We start from the raw sequence: 20,618 nt of genomic DNA, 5'->3' as shown, positions 1-20,618 counted from the left end.
TAAAAAAGACTGTATTTACTGGTTTGATTGAATACATTTCAACTTAAGTTAAAATACCCATCGCTTATTGTTACAATATTTAAAAAGTTTTTCTGAATTTTTTCATTTACTGTTACTATATTTTATTTATTGCGTGTTAAATCAACACATGCAAAAGGACAAATGAATTGACATTGCATCAGGTAAAATAAATGAATTTTCTAATGTATATAATTTTTCTTATTAACTCATTCTTTGCGTATCACTAGAATAATACTAAATTTCAATCAACTATAAACATTACTAAATTTATGAGGAGCCTCCTATGCTATTGAAGCAAAAAAGTAAGACAATTGAGTATATATGAACTAGTTACTGCCGAACTATAATACAATTAATTGTGACTACAGGCAGGCCACTTAGCCCCTCTGTAATAGCAGTTTATTCATTTGAAAATTTAGCAGTTTGTATTAGATGATCATAAAGTTTATGTATTAGTCTGTTCCTGCACTGCTATAAAGAAATACCTAAGACTGTGTAATTTATAAAGAAAAGGTTTAATTGGCTCATGGTACTGCAGGCTGTACAGGAAGCATAGCAGTTTCTGCTTCTGGGGAGGCCACAGGAAACTTCCAATCATGGTGGAAGGCAAACAGGGAGTGAGACACCTCACACGGTGGGATCACGAACAAGAGATAGAGGGGGGAGGTGCTACATGTTTTTAAACAACCAGATTTCATGAGAAGTCACTATTACGAGGACAGTACCAAAAGGGATGATACTAAACCATTTATGAGAAATCACCCCCATGATCCATTCACCTCCTACCAGGCCCCACCTCCAACACGGGATTACAATTCAACATGAGATTTGGGTGGGGACACAGATCCAAACCATATCAGTTTATCTTTAAAATTATTTGATTCTGTGAGAAATCATAATTTATATATGTAATAATTATTGTGTTATATACTAGTCATAAGTAGGGAGCCATTTTCTTCTGCACTTACTATATTTACTGACCGAATCAAGCTTTCTAGGGCTAGTTATGGTAAGGAAATGTAAGTGGAGCAGTAAGTTGCCTTTAGGTCTCTCTAAGATGCTTTTGAGGATGTGATACCCAGGTGTTGATTGTTCCTCGGTAGAGGAACATGGTCCCAGGTCCCATGGCCCTGTTAGAACTGCCTCCCTGTGTTCCCTTTTTAGTATCACTGGTCCAGGTATCTTCTTCTTTGGGAGAATTTTCTCTTATTTCAGGTGATTGCTTGGAATGGTTTGGTTATGTGTGGGAGAAAAAGATCAAGAAGTAGTTTGGGAGCACAGATTACTTTGTAAGATTAAAGCTAAGGTCTAGTGGGGAGCAGAGTTTAGTACTGTGGGCCTCCAGACATGGGAGCACTCTGCTCCTTGGGTTAGAGTTGAGGTAGAGTTACTAAGGTTAGAGTTAGGGAGAAAAAGAAATGGGAAAAGTCATGGTTTCCTATTTTTTCTTCCTTCTTTCCCTCAGAGGCCAACTACTGTCAACTTCACACTTTTTAATTTGTCATTTCCCTCTATTCCCTGCTCACCTGGAGTTACATGGTAGGAGAGTTGAGGCCAAAGAGACCTAGGTAGAGTTACAGCCAACCCATAATTCATCAGCTCGATGATAACACTGAGGGCACTTAAAAAAGCCAGAAGTGTGTATGGAGATGTTTTATGCTGTGCACATCACATGTGTATGGCTTAGTGGATTTGTCCTAATGACTTCTCAGAGCAGTTCCAAGTGTTTCCTCAAGATAAATTTCATGATTGTTTTATAATATTCCTACTATGCCATTTTGAACAAATGACTGAATGACTTATGAGTGAGTTCTTAATTCAGTTTTCACTTTATTTACTTTACGGGCCTACAAACTTCAAAGATTTACTGCTGATATTATTGAATAATGAACTTTTGCTGGCAGTAAAATACCAAACATAGATCTTGAAGGTTTGTGGGAGAAAGCTTAGACAGTAAGGTATTAGTGTATTTCTTTGCTTCAAAGACACATATATTACATTTTAACTGCTCAGAAATTGGCATCTGCATTACAGTCAGTGGCATTTTGTAATCACAATGACTAGATTGAAGCTGAGTTTTGCTAGAGAAGATTTATGTTTGTTTCTACCAAACACTCAGGGACATTATTGACCTGAGAACACTTTAAATTCTCTGATGTAGTTTGGACCACCCTGGTGAGTGTGAATTTAGTCTGCGAACTTATGTGAATACTACCTGTGATTTCTTTCTGTTGACTGGATTTATTCGTCATTGACCTTTTCATTAGGACTGTTTAGTACCTATAGTGCCCCCTAAGAGATATCTCCTATTTGACTCCCCATCTTGAGTATTTTCTTCTTTATAAAGTAATGGCCTGTCTTACAATTGATGTCATCTTAGATTCAGCAAAAGACAGTAAATATAATTATTTAAATTCACAGAAGCACAGATCAGATTTCTAAAGGCCAAACTCCGTGTTATGCAGGAGGAATTGGATAATGTTGTATGTGAATGCAATAAAAAGGTAAGCTTTAAAAACCTCTTAAAAGGCTGCAATATTCAAAGACATTTTAGGAGCAATTTCCATTACATTTTGAATAACTTTATTTAGATATAAATCATAGTTAAATTTTGAAATCAAAAATTGTATATAAGTACTGAACTTTATTCTGATATGTTGAATTTTCACAGAGCTGAAATATCTTACATTTTTGTTATAATTAGTATTCTCTATATTAGTCTTACAAGTGTAGTAAGCTATTAAATGCAAATAAAACATTTGACTTCCATTTTTGAAGGTAAAAATAGACTGTAATTTGTTTTTCATGAAATGTGTATAAATGTCAAAGAACATATGAAACTTCTTTTTCTCTGCTTTGTTTTGATAACAAATCTTACATATTTTTTCACATAATCTGTAATTTCATAACTGTAGGAGGATGAAATTCAGAATTTAAAGTCTCAAGTAAAAAAATTTGAAGAAGATTTTATGAGACAGCAGCGAACAATTAATATGCAGCAGTCTCAAGTAGAAAAATATAAGACTCTTTTCGAAGAAGCAAACAAAAAGTGTGATGGATTACAGCAGCAGTTGTCTTCAGTAGAAAGGGTAATTATTTTAGTATTTTTCCTAACTGAATGCCAAAGATACAATAAAATTATTAAGGTTACACATTTGTATAGATGCCATTTTGACATTTCAGTTATTTTATTAGTATTTACTGAAAACTCTTTCCCCTGCCATAGAATATTTTTTAACAACTGTATTGAGATGTAATGTAATTCACCCTTTTAAAGTATACAATTCAGTGGCTTTTGGTGTATTCATAGAATTGTGCAACTATCACCACAACCATTTTCATAATCCCTAAAGAACACTTCATACCCTTTAGCTACCCCACCCTGACCCTGCTCCCCTCAATCCCTTACAGCCCTAGGCAACCACTAATCTATTTTATGTCTCAATAAATTTGTCTGTTCTGGAAATTTCATATACATGGAATCATATAATATGTGGTCTTTGTGACTGACTTTTACTTAAGATGTTTTCAAGGTTCATCCATGTTGCAGCACCTATCAGTACTTTATTTCTTTTTATTGGCAAGTAATATTCTGTTATATATAACACATTTAATTTACCTGTTTATCAGTTGGTAGCTTTGGGTTATTTGGGTTGTTTCTACTGTCTGGCAATTTTAAATACTTTGAATATGCATGTATAAGTTTTTGTGTGCACATATGTTTTCATTTCTCTTGGTTATATAGCCAGGAATGGAATTGCTGGGTCATATGGAAATCTTGTGTTGACCTTTTGAGGAATTGCTGTTTTCCAAACTGCCTGTACCATTTTACATTCCTACCAGTAGTGCATGAAGGTCCTAATTTCTACACATCCTCACCAACATCTACTAGATTATCTTTTTGATTATAGCCATACTGCAAGTGTAAAAGAGTTACCTCATTGTGGTTTTGATTTGCATTTCCCTAATAACTAATGATGCTGAACATCTTTTCATGTGCTTAATGGCATTTGTCTATTTTCTTTGGAGAAATGTCCTTAAGATCTTTGCCCATTTTTTAAATTGGATTTTTAAAAATTAATAATAAGAACTTTTAAGTTATATGTTTAGATACAAGTCCCTTATCAGATATATGATTTGCAAATAGTTTTCCCATACAGTGGGTTGTCTTTCACTTTATGGTACTCTTTGAGGCACAAAAGTTTTAAATTTTGATGAAGTCCAGTTTATCTAACATTTATTTGGTTGCCTATGCTTTTGGTGTCATATTTAAGGGGAGAATGTATTTTAAATAAACTATCCTAGCTTAAAACATTTTATATTAGTGTACCATTGTGAAAATAAAAATATACTGTTTGCGATTGCTTTGTAAAATGTGATAAGAATTATGTAATATAGCACATCGTGAGATTTAGTAAGAAAATGTGCCCCCTTTATTAATACCCTTACATTTTTCTTTTGTATGGTCATATTTTAAAACCCTGCTTTTTAAACATTTTGGTCTTGTATAATTAGCATTATCTTGTAATAAGTTTTAATATCAGATTCACTTAGATATAATTTGTATGCAGTAGATTCACACTTTTTAGTGTACAATTCTATGAGTTTTGACAAATGTATGCAGTAATGTAAGTATCACTATAATTGAGACATAGAACAGTTCCATCAGACCCCCAAAATTCCCTGTGAATTCAGTCAAGGCCTTCCCTAATCCCAGCCCCAGGCAACCATTGATGTGTTTGCTTTTTAAATTTTGGCCTTTTCCCAAATGTCACATAAATAGAATCACATAGGATATAGCCTTTTGAATCTGATTTTTTTTTCCAGTTAGCATAAAAGATTTGATATGGTTTGACTGTGTCCCCACCCAAATTTCATCTTGAATTCCCACGTGTTGTGGGAGGAAGCCAGTGGGAGGTAATTGAATCATGGGGGCAAGTCTTCCCTGTGCTGTTCTTGTGATGACGAAAAAGTCTCAGGAGATCTGATGGTTTTAAAAGGGGGAGTTTCCCAGCACAAATTCTCTTCTCTTGTCTGCTGCCATGTGAGACATGCCTTTCACCTTCCAACATGATTGTGAGGCCTCCTCAGCCATGTGGAACTGTGAGTCCAATAAACCTCTTTCTTTTGTAGATTGCCCAGTCTTAGGTATGTCTTTATCAGCAGCATGAAAATGAACTAATACAGTATATTGGTACCAGTAGAGTTGGGCGCTGATGCAAATGTTGAAGTGACCTTGCATCTGGGTAAGAGGCAGAGGTTGGAAAAGTTTGGAGGGCTCAGAAGAATACAGGAAAATGTGGGAAAGTTTGGAACTCCCTAGGGACTTGTTGAGTGGCTTTGACCAATATACTGATAATGATATGGACAATGAAATCTAGGCTGTGGTGGTCTCAGATGGAGATGAGGAACTTGTTGGGAACTAGAGCAAAGGCGACTCTTGTTATGTTTTAGTAGAGAGACTGGTAGCATTTTGCCCCTTTCCTAGAGATCTGTGGGACTTTGAAATTGAGAGATGATTTAGGGTGTCTGGTGGAAGAAATTTCTAAGCAGCAAAGCACTCAAGAGGTGACTTGGTGTTGTTAAAGGCATTCAGTTTTAAAAGGGAAACAGCACAAAAGTTTGGAAAATTGCAGCCTGACAATGCAGTGGAAAAGAAAATCCCATTTTCTGAGGAGAAATTCAAGCCAGCTGCAGAAATTTGCATAAGTCATGAGGAGATGAATGTTAATCCCCAAGACAATGGGGAAAATGTCCCCCAAGGCATGTCAGAGGTCTTCACAGCAGCCCCTCCCATCACAGGCCCGGAGGCCTAGGAGGCATGATTGGTTTTGAAATGTGAGGACATGAGATTTGGGAGGGTCCTGGGGTAGAATATGGTTTGGCTGTGTCCCCACCCAAATTTAATCTTGAATTCCCACGTGTTGCAGGAGGGACCCCGTGGGAGGTAATTGAATCATGGGGGCAGGTCTTTCCTGTGCTGTTCTCATGATAGTAAATAAGTCTCAGGAGATCTGATGGTTTTAAAAATGGGAGTTTCCCTGCACAAGCTCTCTCGTCTGCCACCATGTGAGACGTGCCTTTACCTTCCGCCATCATTGTGAGGTCTCCCCAGACATGTGAAACTGTGAGTGCAATAAATCTCTTTCTTTTGTAAATTGTACAGTCTTGGGTATGTCTTTATCAGCAGCATGAAAACGGACTAATACAACATGCAGTATTTATCCCTATTATAGTCCATTTATTTTTATTGCTGAGTAGTGTAAACACTGAATGAATATACTTCAGTTTCTTTCCCCAGTCATCCAGTAATAAAACTTAATTATAGTATTTAATAGTCTAAACTTGTGTTTCCAATATGGTAGCCACTTACATTTGTGGCTAAATTGTGATGTGCTGTAAGTGTAAAGTAAAAATCAGATTTTGAAAAATTGTAAAACAGAATGAAGAATGTAAAATATATCAAAATCTCTTAATATTTTTTGTATTGGTTATATGTCGAAATAATATTTGAATATATGAGGTTAAGTGAAATACGTTACTAAAATTAATTTTACCAGTTTCTGTTTCACCTTTTAAAGTGGCTACTAGAAATTTTGTAATTACATAAGTATGCTGTATTCTATTTCTATTGGTCTAAGAAATATATATAATGGGTGTAAAGGGAAAAAGCTGTAGTGTCTAGGGGAACATCCATGTTTTAATTTGTCATGACTTTACCACTTACCATTATGCACCCAAGTTCTGGTCACATCACTGTTCTAGTCTCACATAATCTTGAAACATTGGTTATATTTTTGATTCTTTTCATGTTCTTGGACGTCATCTCCAATCCTGTGCAATTTTTCTTCCAAATGTTTTTCATTCATCGCTTCTTTTCAATTCCCATTTTGTGTCCATTTTCCATTTCTTATCCATTGTATCCTGTACTTTGTCAGTAGGTTAATGTTCCCAGAGGGTCACATTGATTATACTTTTCCCTTTGTAGAGGGATAATTTTTTTCCCTTTGTATGGGGATGATTTTTTGAGTGCCATATGCCAGATAAAATGCATTTTATAGAAAGGGAAACTGAGTGGCCAGGCATGGTGGCTCATGCCTGTTATCCCAGCACTTTGGGAGGCCAAGGCAGGCAGATCAGGAGGTCAGGAGATTGAGACCATCCTGGCTAACACGGTGAAACCCTGTGTCTACTAAAAATACAAAAAAATGCCATTCCAAGATGGCCAAATAGGAATAGCTCTGGTTTGCAGCTCCCAGCATGATTGATGCAGAAGGCGGGTGATTTCTGCATTTCCAACTGAGGTACCTGGTTCATCTCGTTGGGACTGGTTGGACAGTGGGTGCAGCCCATGGAGGGCGAGCCAAAGCAGAGCGGGTGTTGCTTCACCCAGGAAGTGCAAGGGGTTGGGGGATTTCCCTTCCCTAGCCAAGGGAAGTTGTGACTGACTGTACCTGGAAAAACAGGACACTTCTGCCCAAATACTGCACTTTTCCCAAGGTCTTAGCAACCGGCAGACAAGGAGATTCTCTCCTGTGCCTGGCTTGGCGGGTCACACGCCCACGGAGCCTTGCTCACTGCTAGTATAGCAGGCTGAGATTGAACTGCGAGGCGGCAGCCTGGCTGGTGGTGGGGCGTCCGCCATTGCTGAGGCTTGAGTAGGTAAACAAAGTGGCCAGGAAGCTTGAACTAGGCAGAGACAACTGCAGCTCAGCAAGGCATACTGTCCCTATAGACTGCACCTCTGTGGGCAGGGCATAGCTGAACAAAAGGCAGGAGACAACTTCTGCAGACTTAAATGTCCCTGTCTGACAGCTCTGAAGAGAGCAGTGGTTGTCCCAGCACGGCATTTGAGCTCTGAGAATGGACAGACTGCCTCCTCAAGTGGGTCTCTGACCCCAAGGTAGCCTGTGAGACACCTCCCAGTAGGGGCCGACAGACACCTCATGTAGGCGGGTGCCCTTCTGGGATGAAGCTTCCGGAGGAAGCATCAGCCAGCAATAACTGCTGTTCTGCAATATTTGCTGTTCTGTAGCCTCCACTGGTGATACCCAGGCAAACAGGGTCTGGAGTGGACCTCCAGCAAACTCCAACAGACCTGTAGCTGAGGGACCTGTTAGAAGGAAAACTAACAAACAGAAAGGAATAGGATCAACATCAACAAAAAGGACATCTACACCAAAACCCCATCTGTAGGTCACCAACATCAAACACCAAAGGTAGATAAAATCACAAAGATGGGGAGAAACCAGAGCAGAAAAGCTGAAAATTCTAAAAACCAGAGTGCCTCTTCTCCGAAGAATTGCAGCTCCTTGCCAGCAACAGAACAAAGCTGCATGGAGAATGACTTTGACGAGTTAACAGAAGTAGGCTTCAGAAGGTTGGTAATAACAAACTCCGAGCTAAAGAAGCATTTTCAAACCCATCTTAAGGAAAATAAAAACCTTGAAAAAAGGTTAGACAAATGGCTAACTAGAATAAAAAATGTAGAGAAGACCTTAAATGACCTGATGGAGCTGAAAACCATGGCACGAGAACTTTGTGATGCATGCGGAAGCTTCAATAGCCGATTCGATCAAGTGAAAGAAAGGGTATCAGGGATTGAAGATCAAATTAATGAAATAAAGTGAGAAGACAAGTTTAGAGACAAAAGAGTAAAAAGAAATGAACAAAGCCTTCAGGAAATACGGGACTATGTGAAAAGACCAAATCTGCGTTTGATTGGTATACCTGAAAGTGATGGGGAGAATGGAACCAAGTTGGAAAACACTTTTCAGGATATTTCCCAGGAGAACTTCCCCAACCTAGCAAGACAGGACAACATTCAAATTCAGGAAATACACAGAGCACCACAAAGATATTCCTCAAGAAGTGCAACACCAAGATACATACCTGTCAGGTTCACCAAGTTTGAAATGAAGGAAAAAATGTTAAGGGCAGCTAGAGAGAAAGGTCGGGTTACCCACAAAGGGAAGCCCATCAGACTAAGAGTGGATCTCACGGCAAAAACCCTACAAACCAGAAGAGAGTGGGGACCAATATTCAACATTCTTAAAAGAATTTTCAACCCAGAATTTCATACCCAGCCAAACTAAGCTTCGTAATGAAGGAGAAATAAAATCATTTACAGACAAGCAAATGCTGAGAGATTTTGTCACCACCAGGCCTGCCTTACAAGAACTCCTGAAGGAAGCACTAAACATGGAAAGAAACAACCAATACCAGCCACTGCAAAACAGGCCAAATGGTAAAGATCATCGATGCAATGAAGAAACTGCATCAATTAAAATAACCAGCTAACCTCATGACAGGATCAAATTCACACATAACAATATTAACCTTAGATGTAAATGGGTGAATGCCCCAATTAAAAGACACAGACTGGCAAACTGGATAAAGAGTCAAGATCCTTCAGTGTGGTTTATTCAGGAGACTCAACTCATGTGCAGAGACACACACAGGCTCAAAATAAAGGGATGGAGGAAGACCTACCAAGCAAACTGAAAGCCAAAAACAGCAGGGGTTGCAATCCTAGTCTCTGATATACAGATTTTAAACCAACAAAGATCAAAAGAGACAAAGAAGTCCATTACATAATGGTAAAGGGATCAAATCAACAAGAAGACCTAACTATCCTAAATATATATGCACCCAATACAGAAGCAACCAGATTCATAAAGCAAGTCCTTAGAGACCTACAAAGAGACTTAGACTGCCACACAATAATAATGGGAGACTTTTACACCCCACTGTCAATATTAGAAAGATCAACAAGACAGGTTAACAAGGATATCCAGGACTTGAACTCAGCTCTGCACCAAGCAGACCTAATAGACATCTACAGAACTCTCCACCCCAAATCAACAGAATATACATTCTTCTCAGCACCACATCACACTTATTCTAAAATTGACCACAAATTGTAAATAAAGCACTCCTTAGCAAATGTAAAAGAACAGAAATCACACCAAACTGTCTCTCAGACCACAGTGCAATCAAATTAGAACTCAGGTTTAAGAAACTAACTTAAAACCACACAACTACATGGAAACTGAACAACCTGCTTCTGAATGACTACTGGGTAAATAATGAAATGAAGGCAGAAATAAAGTTGTTCTTTGAAACCAATGAGAACAAAGACACAACATACCAGACTCTCTGGGGCACATGTAAAGCAGTGTGTATAGGGAAATTTATAGCACTAAATGCCCACAAGAGAAAGCAGGAAAGATCTAAAATCGACACCCTAACATCACAATTGAAAGAACTAGAGAAGCAAGAGGAGACAAATTCAAAAGCTAGCAGAAAGCAAGAAATAACCTAAGATCAGAGCAGAATTGAAGGAGATAGAGACACGAAAAACCCTTCAGAAAATCAATGAATCCAGGAGCTGACTTTTTGAATTTTGTCTATAAACAAAATTGATAGAACACTAGCAAGACTAATAAAGAAGAAAAGAGAGAAGAATCAAATAGACAAAATAAAAAGTGATAAAAGGGATATCACCACGGATCTCACAGAAATATAAACTACCATCAGAGAATACTACAAACACCTCTATGCAAATAAACTAGAAAATCTAGAAGAAATGGATAAATTCCTGGACACATACTCCCACCCAAGACTAAACGAGGAGGAAGTTGAATCACTGATTAGACCAATAACAGGCTCTGAAATTGAGGAAATAATTAATAGCCTACCAACCAAAAAAAATTCAGGACCAGATGGATTCACAACCAAATTCTACCAGAGGTACAAAGGGAGCTGATACCATTTCTTCTGAAACTATTTCAATCAACAGAAAAAGGGAATCCTCCCTAACTCATTTTATGAGGTCAGCATCATCCTGATATCAAAGCCTGTCAGAGACACAACATAAAAGAATTTTAGACCAATATCCCTGATGAACATCTACATGAAAATCCTCAATAAAATACTGGCAAACTGAATGCAGCAGCACATCAAAAAGCTTATCCATCACGATCAAGTCAGCTTCATCCCTGGGAGGCAAAGCTGGTACAACATATGCAAATCAATACACGTAATCCATCACATAAACAGAATCAAAGACAAAAACTACATGATTATCTCAGTAGATGTAGAAAAGACCTTCGACAAAATTCAACAGCCTTACATGCTAAAAACTCTCAATAAACCAGGTATTGATGGAATGCATCTCAAAATAATAAGAGTTATTCATGACAAACACACAGCCAATATCATACAGAATGGGCAAAAACTGGAAGCATTCCGTTTGAAAACTGGCGCAGGACAAGGATGCCCTCTCTTAGCACTCCTATTCAACATGGTGTGGTGTTGGAAGTTCGGGCCAGGGCAGTCAGGCAAGAGAAAGCAATAAAGGGTATTCAGCTAGGAAAAGAGGAAGTCAAATTGTCCCTATTTGCAGATGACACGATTTTATATATAGAAAACCCCATCGTCTCAGCCCAAAACCTCCTTAAGCTGATAAGCAACTTCAGCAAACTCAATGTGCAAAAATCACAAGCATTCCTATACACCAATAACACACAGCCAAATCGTGAGTGAACTCCCATTCACAATTGCTACAAAGAGAATCAAATACCTAGTAATCCAACTTACAACGGATGTGAAGGACCTCTTCAAGGAGAATTACAAACCACTGCTAAACAAAATAAAAGAGGACACAAACAAAGGAAGAACATTCTGTGCTCATGGATAGGAAGAATCAATATCGTGAAAATGGCCCTACTGCCCAAGGTAATTTATAGATTCAGTGCCGTCCCCATCAAGCTGCCAGTGACTTTCTTCACAGAATTGGAAGAAACTACTTTAAAGTTCATGTGGAACCAAAAAAAGCGTCCGCATTGCCAGGACAATCCTAAGCCAAAAGAACCAAGCTGGAGGCATCTTGCTACCTGACTTCAAACTATACTACAAGGCTCCAGTAACTAAAACAGCATGGTACTGGTACCAAAACAGAGATATAAACCAATGGAACAGAACAGAGGCCTCAGAAATAGCACCACACATCTACAACCATTTGATCTTTGACAGACCTGACAAAAACAAGAAATGGAGAAAGGATTCCCTATTTAATAAATGGTGCTGGGAAAACTGGTTAGCCATATGTAGAAAGCTGAAACTGGATCCCTTCCTTATACCTTATATGAAAATTAATTCAAGATGAATTAAAGACTTAAATGTTAGACCTAAAACTGTAAAAACCCTAGAAGAAAACCTAGGCAATACCATTGAGGCCATAGGCATGGGCAAGGACTTCATGACTAAAACACCAAAAGCAATGGCCACAAAAGCCAAAATAGACGACTGGGATCTAATTAAACTAAAGAGCTTCTGCACAGCAAAAGGAACTACCATCAGAGTGAACAGGCAACCTACAGAATGGGAGAAATTTTTTGCAATCTACCCGTCTGACAAAGGGCTGATAATCAGAATCTACAAAGAGCTCAAACAAATTTACAAGAAAAAAACAACCCCATCAAAAAGTGGGCAAAGGATATGAACAGACATGACTCAAAAGAAGACATTTATGCAGCCAACAGACACATGAAAAAATGCTCATTGTCACTCGTCATCAGAGAAATGCAAATCAAAACCACAGTGAGATACCATCTCACACCAGTTAGAATGGCGATCATTAAAATGTCAGGAAACAACAGATGCCTGGAGAGGATGTGGAGAAATAGGAGCACTTTTACACTGTTGGCAGAGTGCAAATTAGTTCAACCATTGTGGAAGACAGTGTGGCGATTCCTCAAGGATCTAGAACTAGAAATGCCATTTGACCCACCAATCCCATTACTGGGTGTATACCCAAAGGATTATAAATCATGCTCCTATAAACACACATGCACATGTATGTTTATTGCAGCACTATTCACAATAGCAGAGACTTGGAACCAACCCATATCTCCATCAATGATAAACTGGATTAAGAAAATGTGGCACATATACACCATGGAATACTCTGCAGCCATAAAAAAGGATGAGTTCATGTCCTTTGCAGGAACATGGATGAAGCTGGAAACCATCATTCTCAGCAAACTCTCACGAAGACAGAAAACCAAACACCGCATGTTCTCACTCATAGGTGGGAATTGAACAATGACACCACTTGGACACAGGGCAGCAACATCACACATCGGGGCCTATTGGGGGCTGGGGAGCTGGGGGAAGGATAGCATTAGGAGAAATACCTAATGTAAATGACAAGTTGATGGGTGCAGCAAACAACATGACACATGTGTACCCATGTGTCACACCTGCACATTGTGCACATGTACCCTAGAACTTAAACTATAATAATAAAAAAAATTAAAGTACAAAAAAATTAGCCCGGCGCGTTGGCGGGCGCCTGTAGTCTCAGCTACTCGGGAGGCTGAGGCAGGAGAATGGCGTGGCGTGAACCTGGGAGTTGGAGCTTGCAGCGAGCCTACATGGTGCCACTGCACTCCAGCCTGGGCAAGAGAGCGAGACTCCATCTCAAAACAACAACAACAACAACAAAAAACAAAGGGAAACTGAGTTTGATGGTGAAGCAAATTACCCAAGTTTATATATAGGTAGTGGCAGAATAGGATTCAAACTGTGTCTGACACCACAGTCTGTGTTTTTTCCACAAATCATATCATTCCCAAATCCCCCAAAATTAAATGAATGTAAGTACCAGCTATTTCAAAATCTTATCACTGTTTAAGAGTTTAATACTTTAAACTTTTATTTCACAATGAATGTACTAAGCGGTTATGATATATTGGCTATCTGAAGGCTTTTATAAAAACTTCCATTGGCTCTGAACTTTCCAGCTTGCATCCCTATCTACCCTGCCAGGTAGGCATAATAATTCTCATGGGTTATGTAACCATGAGAACTCAAGATTGAATCATTCTTTGCTAAGTCTCATTTTATATCTCTGTACAAACAAACCTCAGTGTACAGTTCACAGAAATGCCAGAACTTGAGTTTGATGGACTTGCTTTTATAAATCTGCAAAAGCCAACCGTTTTAAAAATTATTATATATAACTTAAGCTTCTAATGCTAACAGATGGAGTTTTCTAAAATACAAAAACAGAAACCAATTTGTTTTGGCATTGGATTTTGTTTTTCTGTTAGTGATTTCTTTAAAATCAACTTTATTGAAGAATAACTTACATACAATAAAATATACTTGTTTTTAGCTTATAATTCAATACGTTTTCACAAATTAATATTCCCTCATAACTACCACCGTAATTCAGATAATGAAAATTTATATTACCCTCCCAGAATATCCTTTGTACTCTGCCCCATAAATCTCCGACCTCTAATCATGGCCCCAGGCAGCCAGTGAGCTATATTTTTTCACTATAAATTAGATTTTCCTTTTCTAAAATTTCATACCAGTGGAATCATGAATATGGACTTTTGTATATCTGGTTATTTTTCTTCATCATAATTTTTTTTTTTTTTTTTTGAGACGGAGTCTCGCTCTGTTGCCCAGGCTGGAATGCAGTGGCGTGATCTTGGCTCACTGCAAGCTCTGCCTCCCGGGTTCACACCATTCTCCTGCCTCAGAGTCCTGAGTAGCTGGGACTACAGGCACCCGCCACCAAGGCTGGCTAATTTTTCTGTATTTTTAGTAGAGACAGGGTTTCGCTGTGTTAGCCAGGATGGTCTTGATCTCCTGACCTCATGATCCACCTGCCTCGGCCTCCCAAAGTGCTGGGATTACAGGCATGAGCCACCGTGCCCGGCCTTCAGCATAATATTTTTAAGGTTCATCAATGTTGTTACATGTTTTGTGGTTAATTTCCTTGTATTGCTCCATATTATTTATTTATGGAGTGTGGCTATCAAAAATCCAGTGAATTTCCATGTACAAGTATTCTGTGTGAACACATGTTTTTGTATATACCAAATACTTAGGAGTGGAATTTGTGAATTTTATGGAAAGTGTATGCTTAACTTTTTAAGCAACTGCTAAACTGTGTTCCATAGTGATTGTACCATTTTACATTCCCACTAGCAATATATGAGAATTAGAGTTACTCTGTATCATCATGAACACTTGGGATTATTATCTTTTTAATTTTAGCCATTCTAGAGGGGAAGAAATAGTATCTCATTGTGGTTTAATTTGTATTTCCTTTAGTTATCCATAGTTATAATGGATATTGAACATCTTTTCATGTGTTTATTGGCCATTCATATATCCTTTTTGTGATGTATTTGTTCATTTTTTTTGCCCATTCAAAAATACTAAGTTGCAAATTCTTTGTTTCCCTATGTAATTCCTTTATTAGAAGAATATATATTTTGAATAGTTTCTCCCAATCTGACTTGGCTTTATTTTCTCAACAGTGTGTTTCAAAAGTTTTAAATTTTGATGAATTAAAAAATATTATTTTCTTGTGGCTTGTGCTTTTTTCCCCAAAATATTATTTTCTTGGGGGTTGTGCTTTTTTTCCTCATTCTATCCAAGAAATCTTTATCCACTCCAAAGTCATGAGAGTTTTTTCCTGATTTCTTCTAGAAGTGTTATTGTGTGTGTGTGTGTGTGTGTGTGTGTGTGTGTACCTCAAAATCATATGTAAACTGACTTGTACTCTATTTCAAGTTCATTTTGTGTGTGATAAGGGTCAGGGTTCACTTTTTTCCGTATGGATAATAATCCAGTTCTTTCCCCATTTGCTTACCATGGCACCAGTGAAGGAAATGAATTGGCTGTATTTATGTATGGATCTTCTTTGAACTATTCTGTTATATTGATATATACATTTGATACAATTCATTAGGAAAGCCACGTGCACTGGAGTTTTCTTTTGGAAGGATTTCAATTACCAATTCAGTTTATTTAATGGATACAAGTCTATTCTGATTTTCTGCTGCTTTTTGAGTCAGCTTTGCTAATTTATGTTTTTCATGATATTTGTCCACTTCATCTAAGTCAGAGTTACTGGCATAAATTTGTCCATAATATTCCTTTATTATATTTATTATATTTATAATACCTGTATGATGTGTAATAATGGCCCCTCTTTCATTTCTGATACTGATAATTTGTCTCTTCTGTCATTTTTTCTTAATCAGTCCTACTTTAAATTTATTTACAAATCTCAAGAATAATGCATTTTCTACCCTCACTTTCTGAGAAGTCGATTCCCTCTCCCATTTTTGGAGATGATTATTAAACAGTTGGTCTTTTTTCCTCAACTTTCTAACACCCCTTCCAACATCCTTATTCTTGACTCATGACTCAGATTCCTTTTTCATTAAGGAAACAATCAAAAGATCATCCTTTCACTAAATTTACAACCTCGCTGCCTCTGTACCACTCCCCACTCCAGTTACAGTGAATTAGTACCTCTTCTGTCTAAAGCTGGCCCCTTCACTTGTGCACTGAATACCATATACTCTCTTCTCCTCAAGGACTTCGCACTGGCAATTGTCCTTTCTCTTGCAAAATCAAATTTATTCTTATCAGATTATACTCATTAGTGTACAAACATTTCATAGAATCATTCATATATTTATTTATTTTAAAACTTCTTTAGATCTTACATCTACCTCCAGTCCTATATCATTGCTCCCCTTTATAGCGAAGCTTCCCAAAATTATTGTTTATACTCAATGTCTCTATACCTCATGTGCCATTTTCTCCTGAAAATACTTTGCTTAGGCTTCCATCTCTACCCTGCCATTGAAACTACTCTTAAAAAGGTCACCAATAATCCACATTGCAGTTGTGGTCCATTGTACTTGGTCAGTTATTCTTGACATGAATTTATATCTCAGCAATATTTGAAATAGTTGATTACTTCTTCCTTGAAACACTATTCATTTGGCTTCTAGAGCACCATAGTCATGATTCTCCCTCATTTTCCTGGCCTTACATAGTAGAGTGCTCAAGTCTCTTTATATCTAATCCTTAGATGATCTCATTCAGTTCCATGACTTTATATACCATCTATATATATATGTTATTCATACTCACATTTCCGTTTCTTGCCCTTACCTCTTCCTTTCTGCCCACTTGATATCTCTATTGTGTGTTAAACTTCACATGTCCTAAAGGAAGCTCTTGCTTCCCTGCCCTTAGCAAACCTGCTTCTCTTCCTTCTCCCTCTCTTAGTAAAAGGCATCACCCAGTTGTTCAGTCTAAAATTGAAGAGTCATCTTACCTATCTCTTTTCCTATATCCAGATCCAGCTCACCAACAAATCCTGTCAATTCTGTCTTCAAAATCCATAGAATAAACCACTTCTCAAAACATTAATTACTTCTACCCAAGCCCAAGCCACTGTCTTTTATTTAAACTATTATAATAACCTCCTAGATTGGCAATACCACAGTGGCCAGAGCAATCCCTATAAAATTTAAGTCAGAGCCAGGTGCGGTGGCTTACGCCTGTAATCTCAGCACTTAGGGAGGCCGAGGTGGGCGGATCACAAGGCCAGGAGATTGAGCCCATCCTGGCTAACCTGGTGAAACCCCGTCTCTACTAAAAGTACAAAAAATTAGCCGGCATGGTGGCGGGTGCCTGTAGTCCCAGCTGCTTGGGAGGCTGAGGCAGGAGAATGGCATGAACCCGGAAAGCGGAGCTTGCAGAGAGCAGAGATTGTACCACTGCACTCCAGCCTGAGTGACAGAGTGAGACTCCATCTCGAAAAAAAAAAAAAATTAACTCAGATCATCACACACATACACATATGCATACACACTTAAACTCCTCCAAAGGCTTCCCGTGTCACTCAATAAAATCCAAATTTATAAGTAAAGCTTACAAGGTTCACCTAGGCTTGCCCTGCCCACTTCTCTTACCTCAAAACCTAACGCTGTGCCTATGTCACTCAGCTGAAACCACACTGACCTTCTAGGTGATTTTTTAATGTATCAAGTGGATTCCTACTACAGGATCTTTGTCTTTATTGTTCTTATTATCTGGAATTCTTTCCCCGAGATCCTTATTTGATTATTGTATTTTTTTTTTAGAGAGAGGATCTCACTCTGCTCAGGCTGGAGTGGTGCTATCATGGCTTACTACGGCCTTCACCTCCCCGGCTCAAGCAATCCTTCTGCCTCAGTCTTCTAAGCAGCTAGGACCACATACATACGCCACAATGCCCAGCTAATTTTTAAATTTTTTTATAGAGACAAGGTCTCCCTATGATGCCTAGGCTGGTCTCGAACTCCTGGGTTCATCCTCCCACATTGGCCTCCCAAAGTACTAGGACTACAGGGGTGAGTCACCGTGCCTGGCCTCCCCAAGATTTTAACTTAAATCATTACCTCACTTCATTTGGAAGACTTCCCTGACTACTTTATTTTAAATAGTTATACCCTCCCTTCATTGTTCTGTCCCTTTACCCTTTTTTTTCTTCATAGCCCTTATCACTACCAGATATTGCATATATGTATGTGTAAATATGTGTTCATCTTCTGTCTCTTCCTCTAGAATGCAAACGTCATGAGAGGAGGAAATTTGGTTAATTTGTGTGCCCATGATATAGAATAGTATCCTGCATGTAGTAAGTGCTTAATAAATGTGTTGAATAAATGAATGAAACCTATTAGGTATAGATAATATTACTCACAATTTCAGATATGGAAATAAGTCTACCACAGCTGGCAGGTTTTCTGACTCCAAGTCCATTCTTTTCTACCTTAGCCCCTTATTTCTGAAACCTTATCTGATGATTTATCCTCATCTGATTATTTCTTATCTGAATTTCTGTGGTGCTTTGTGTTATTCCCAGAGCATTTATTACATTTGTCTTCTGCTGTGGCTGATGCATGCCCCTCTCTTTTCTTACTCTCCCCCAGTGCCTTTTATGAATGCTTTAATAATCATGAGAGAGTGGTACATCATTTCCTCCTGAAGCTAACAGTATTTTAATTTTAATGTTAAATTTGATTTTCTTAGTTTTTTTTTTTTAAAACTAATGTGCAACTCAGGATTTCAGATTTGTCATGAAATTTTTGTCTAGCGACATGTAACTGCTTAAATTTTTATAACACTAGAAATTTGTTTAGTGGATTACTCATATAGAAAAACTTTATTTCCTACTTTACTATTCTTCTGGGTACCATTTTTTCCCCACACCTCCCAAGAAGAGGGCAGTATTGGTTCAGGGATAGGGGACATCATATGGTACAGGATGGTTTTCATTTTTCTGTGAAATAGGTTACAGAGTCATCAGCAGGCAAGAGGAAAGATTCAGTTCTATATTCTTAAGAAGGAAGACTGAAATGAGGCAGCAAGAAATGTGGACTTTGTAGCTAATGAGAATCTTTGCCTTTTCTATGTGAACAGTGAGATAAATCAGGCTAGCTCTTCCTGTTGCTACCACCCACAAAGCTGTGAAGAAGGCTGTGATAGCAGATGGTATCCATACACAGTTTGATTTGTTTAGAAACCTACATAAAGAGCAGCATGTGTTTTGTTTTGTTTTTCCCCTTAATTACTCAGAGCCAGGGAGACTAGTTTTTAAATAAAATATAGTGATATAGCCAGAAAAAAATTATAAAAAAATAGACAACTCTATTTTTAACTGCATCATTTCAACTCTATAATATATGGAGTATCTGCTCAATTTATTGAGTAAGGCTCTGGACTAGGCGTTACTTTGTAGGGGATATAAAGAAGAGTGAGTTTAGTATTACAAAATAAGTTCAGTTTAATTAACATGTGTGTTAGTGTCTTTTATATCCCACTGAAGTGCTGAGTATACAGAAATTAAGACAGTTCTTTTCTTCAAGGAGCTTAAACTATAGTGGGGGAAATAAAGTTAAGGGATAGTTTCAGTACCACGTAGCAGATACGATGATAAATGTGTCTTAAGGTGCTATACAAGCTTTGAAGAGGGCACTTAATATAATCTGGGTGGATAGTGAAGATTAGAAAGGAAATATGTCTTGGGGGAGCTAATGCCCTAGGGTACAAACCTAGCTGAGTCAGTAGGTGCTAGTTACGTGAAAATGAGTGAGCAGAGATCAGGGCAGGAGGAAGAGCACAAGCAAAAGACTGAGGCAGGAAACACCATGGCTCTTTGGGAGAGATCCAATTACTGCTCGTATTACTAAAAGTAACATCTTTGGCAGGAGATGAAGCTGGTTGACAGGGGAAAGATTATGGTGGAGTTCACAGTTTATCCTCTACGTTCATGTTTCTTCAGGTGTTGGCCTGTTGACTCTCTGCAACAATATCCTAGGATGTTTGCAGAAATAAAAGACTAAACTCACCCCAGGATGTGGAAAATAATCTGTAAGATCTGTTGTTTCTACTCAGAATTGGGATTTTCCTATAGGGCTATACAGAATGTTGTGATGAATATATTCTTAAATGATTTACTTTGTCAGGTATACAGAAAAACAGTGGAGAGTTTCTCTTAACATTGGTCTTTTTGGGAGGTTCCTAGAAGAAGAAATACAGTTATAAAGAGTTGTTTATAAAATAGAGGACAGGTATACTGTGTCTTGAGTCAATAAAGAGAGACAAAATTCCAAACAAAAAGTAATTTGAAAGCCCAGTTCACAGGTACATTTTTTAGGATATATTTCTCTAATACTAATTTGGGGCAAGAATTCCTTGAGACCTCTAACACTTAGTGTTCA

At 38.0% G+C, this 20,618-nt stretch overlaps 1 protein-coding gene across 5 annotated transcripts in view; it reads left to right on the top strand.

Moving 5' to 3' along the window:
• Positions 1-20,618, top strand: part of LOC105489813 (testis expressed 9) — a 73,203-nt gene that overhangs the window by 26,049 nt on the left and 26,536 nt on the right. For all 5 annotated transcript variants that reach the window (XM_011754941.2, XM_011754956.3, XM_011754948.3 and 2 more), the window contains 2 exons: positions 2,443-2,525; positions 2,937-3,110. In XM_011754941.2, the coding sequence (XP_011753243.1) occupies positions 2,443-2,525; positions 2,937-3,110 (257 nt within the window). The remainder of the gene's footprint in view (positions 1-2,442; positions 2,526-2,936; positions 3,111-20,618) is intronic.

Source organism: Macaca nemestrina, chromosome 7, assembly GCF_043159975.1.
Source record: "Macaca nemestrina isolate mMacNem1 chromosome 7, mMacNem.hap1, whole genome shotgun sequence".
NCBI classification, from domain to species: Eukaryota; Metazoa; Chordata; class Mammalia; order Primates; family Cercopithecidae; genus Macaca; species Macaca nemestrina.
The sequence above is the reverse complement of the archived record's forward strand: the minus strand, read 5'-3'. Positions and strand labels throughout refer to the sequence as shown.